Consider the following 1,375-nt stretch of genomic DNA (forward strand, 5'->3'; position numbering starts at 1 on the left):
TAATTTCTTCAATAAATAATCCAATAACTAATCAGCACCTAAAATATTATTTATATATATAATGCCTCGAAATTAATGGTTTTTTTAGTCCCACATGTTGGCGATACTGCGTTTTTAGTTAATAAATATGACACCTCAAATAATTTGCAGTGGGGCCCATCTTACGTGCAGGCTTTTAATTGTTGCTAAAGTGGGGCCTAGCTGGGAAGCACTAATGGCAGGAGTGGGGCCCGCGATTGTCAGCTAAAACCGAGTGAAGAAAGCCGGCGATGTACGGTTTTCTGCAGGAACAGGAAAGCCGCTGGGGATTCGGGAGGCCGAGCTGGCGTCCCCTCATTGGTTCTCATTTTAGTGTATATCACTGGAAACTCCCACGTACGCCGCAGTAGACACCAGCTGCTTCCTCTACCAACTCCCCCCCCCCCCCCCCACCCTATGAATAATATTTTTTGTGTTTTTATTTTATTGATAAATGTAATTTAAATTTTCTCATTTATTAGTTCTTGCAATTTTCCAAGTCTTCAAGATTTTTATGAAAAAGTTTCTCCATTAATATTTTTTATTTTTTTAATAAGCGAAAAACTAGCATTATTTTTTCTAGTGAGCTAAATCATCAAATATCTAATTTTCTTAAACTATAGATAAAATTATTAAATTACCTAAACTATATAAAAATATATTAAATTTTATTATGACTTAAAAAAAAAATCATAAATCACAAATATCACCATTCCGTCCTTTTTAAAATTTATGTCATGCAATAAATTTATGTAATATTTAAATATTTGGTAATACGTACAGCAGACAATAACGCGGGTCGCGTACCGACTACCGATACCATCCTCCTACTCTCCCATATAAATACTTCTCATCAAAACTTCAACTTTTTATTCTTCAAATTTAGAACTGAACTGAACTCACTAAACGTTCAGTAAAAACAAGCCGATTCATTCCATACATCATTCCATCGATCCATAGAACACAGCAGCATAAATTAAACTGATATGTCAATCTTCAATCTCAACCTAATCAAAGTACCAGAGATTCTCCCCTTCCGAAGCCTCCGGCGACTCGTCGGAGCCGAGCGGGCTGAGACGAGGGGGGCTCAGCAGCATCCCCTCCGCCATATTAACCAGCAATTGGGGCATGTCGAATATCTCCTCCTCGTCGATAAAAGCGGGATCATTCATCGACGGCTGGGAGGACTCCGCGGCCATCTGCGCGGCGGCGGCTGCGGCGGCCGCGCGTATATCGGAAGGGTTGGTGGAAGCGGGGACGGGATTGGTGGGGGCATTAGCGGGGAAATTAAGGACGGCGTCGGGTCCACGGAGGGCTAATGCGGCGACGTCATAAGCGGCGGCGGGCATCTCGGGGG

At 41.9% G+C, this 1,375-nt stretch overlaps 1 protein-coding gene across 1 annotated transcript; it reads right to left on the minus strand.

The window, feature by feature from the left end:
• Window positions 1–755: 755 nt before the first annotated feature.
• On the minus strand, window positions 756–1,375 carry LOC110031081 (ethylene-responsive transcription factor ERF027-like; the record flags this gene model as incomplete). The annotated part of the gene is given in 1 exon segment (XM_020734121.1): window positions 756–1,375. A coding segment is annotated over 1 exon segment (342 nt). The 3' UTR covers window positions 756–1,025.

Source organism: Phalaenopsis equestris, unplaced genomic scaffold (genome assembly GCF_001263595.1).
Source record: "Phalaenopsis equestris unplaced genomic scaffold, ASM126359v1 Scaffold000765, whole genome shotgun sequence".
NCBI lineage: Eukaryota > Viridiplantae > Streptophyta > Magnoliopsida > Asparagales > Orchidaceae > Phalaenopsis > Phalaenopsis equestris.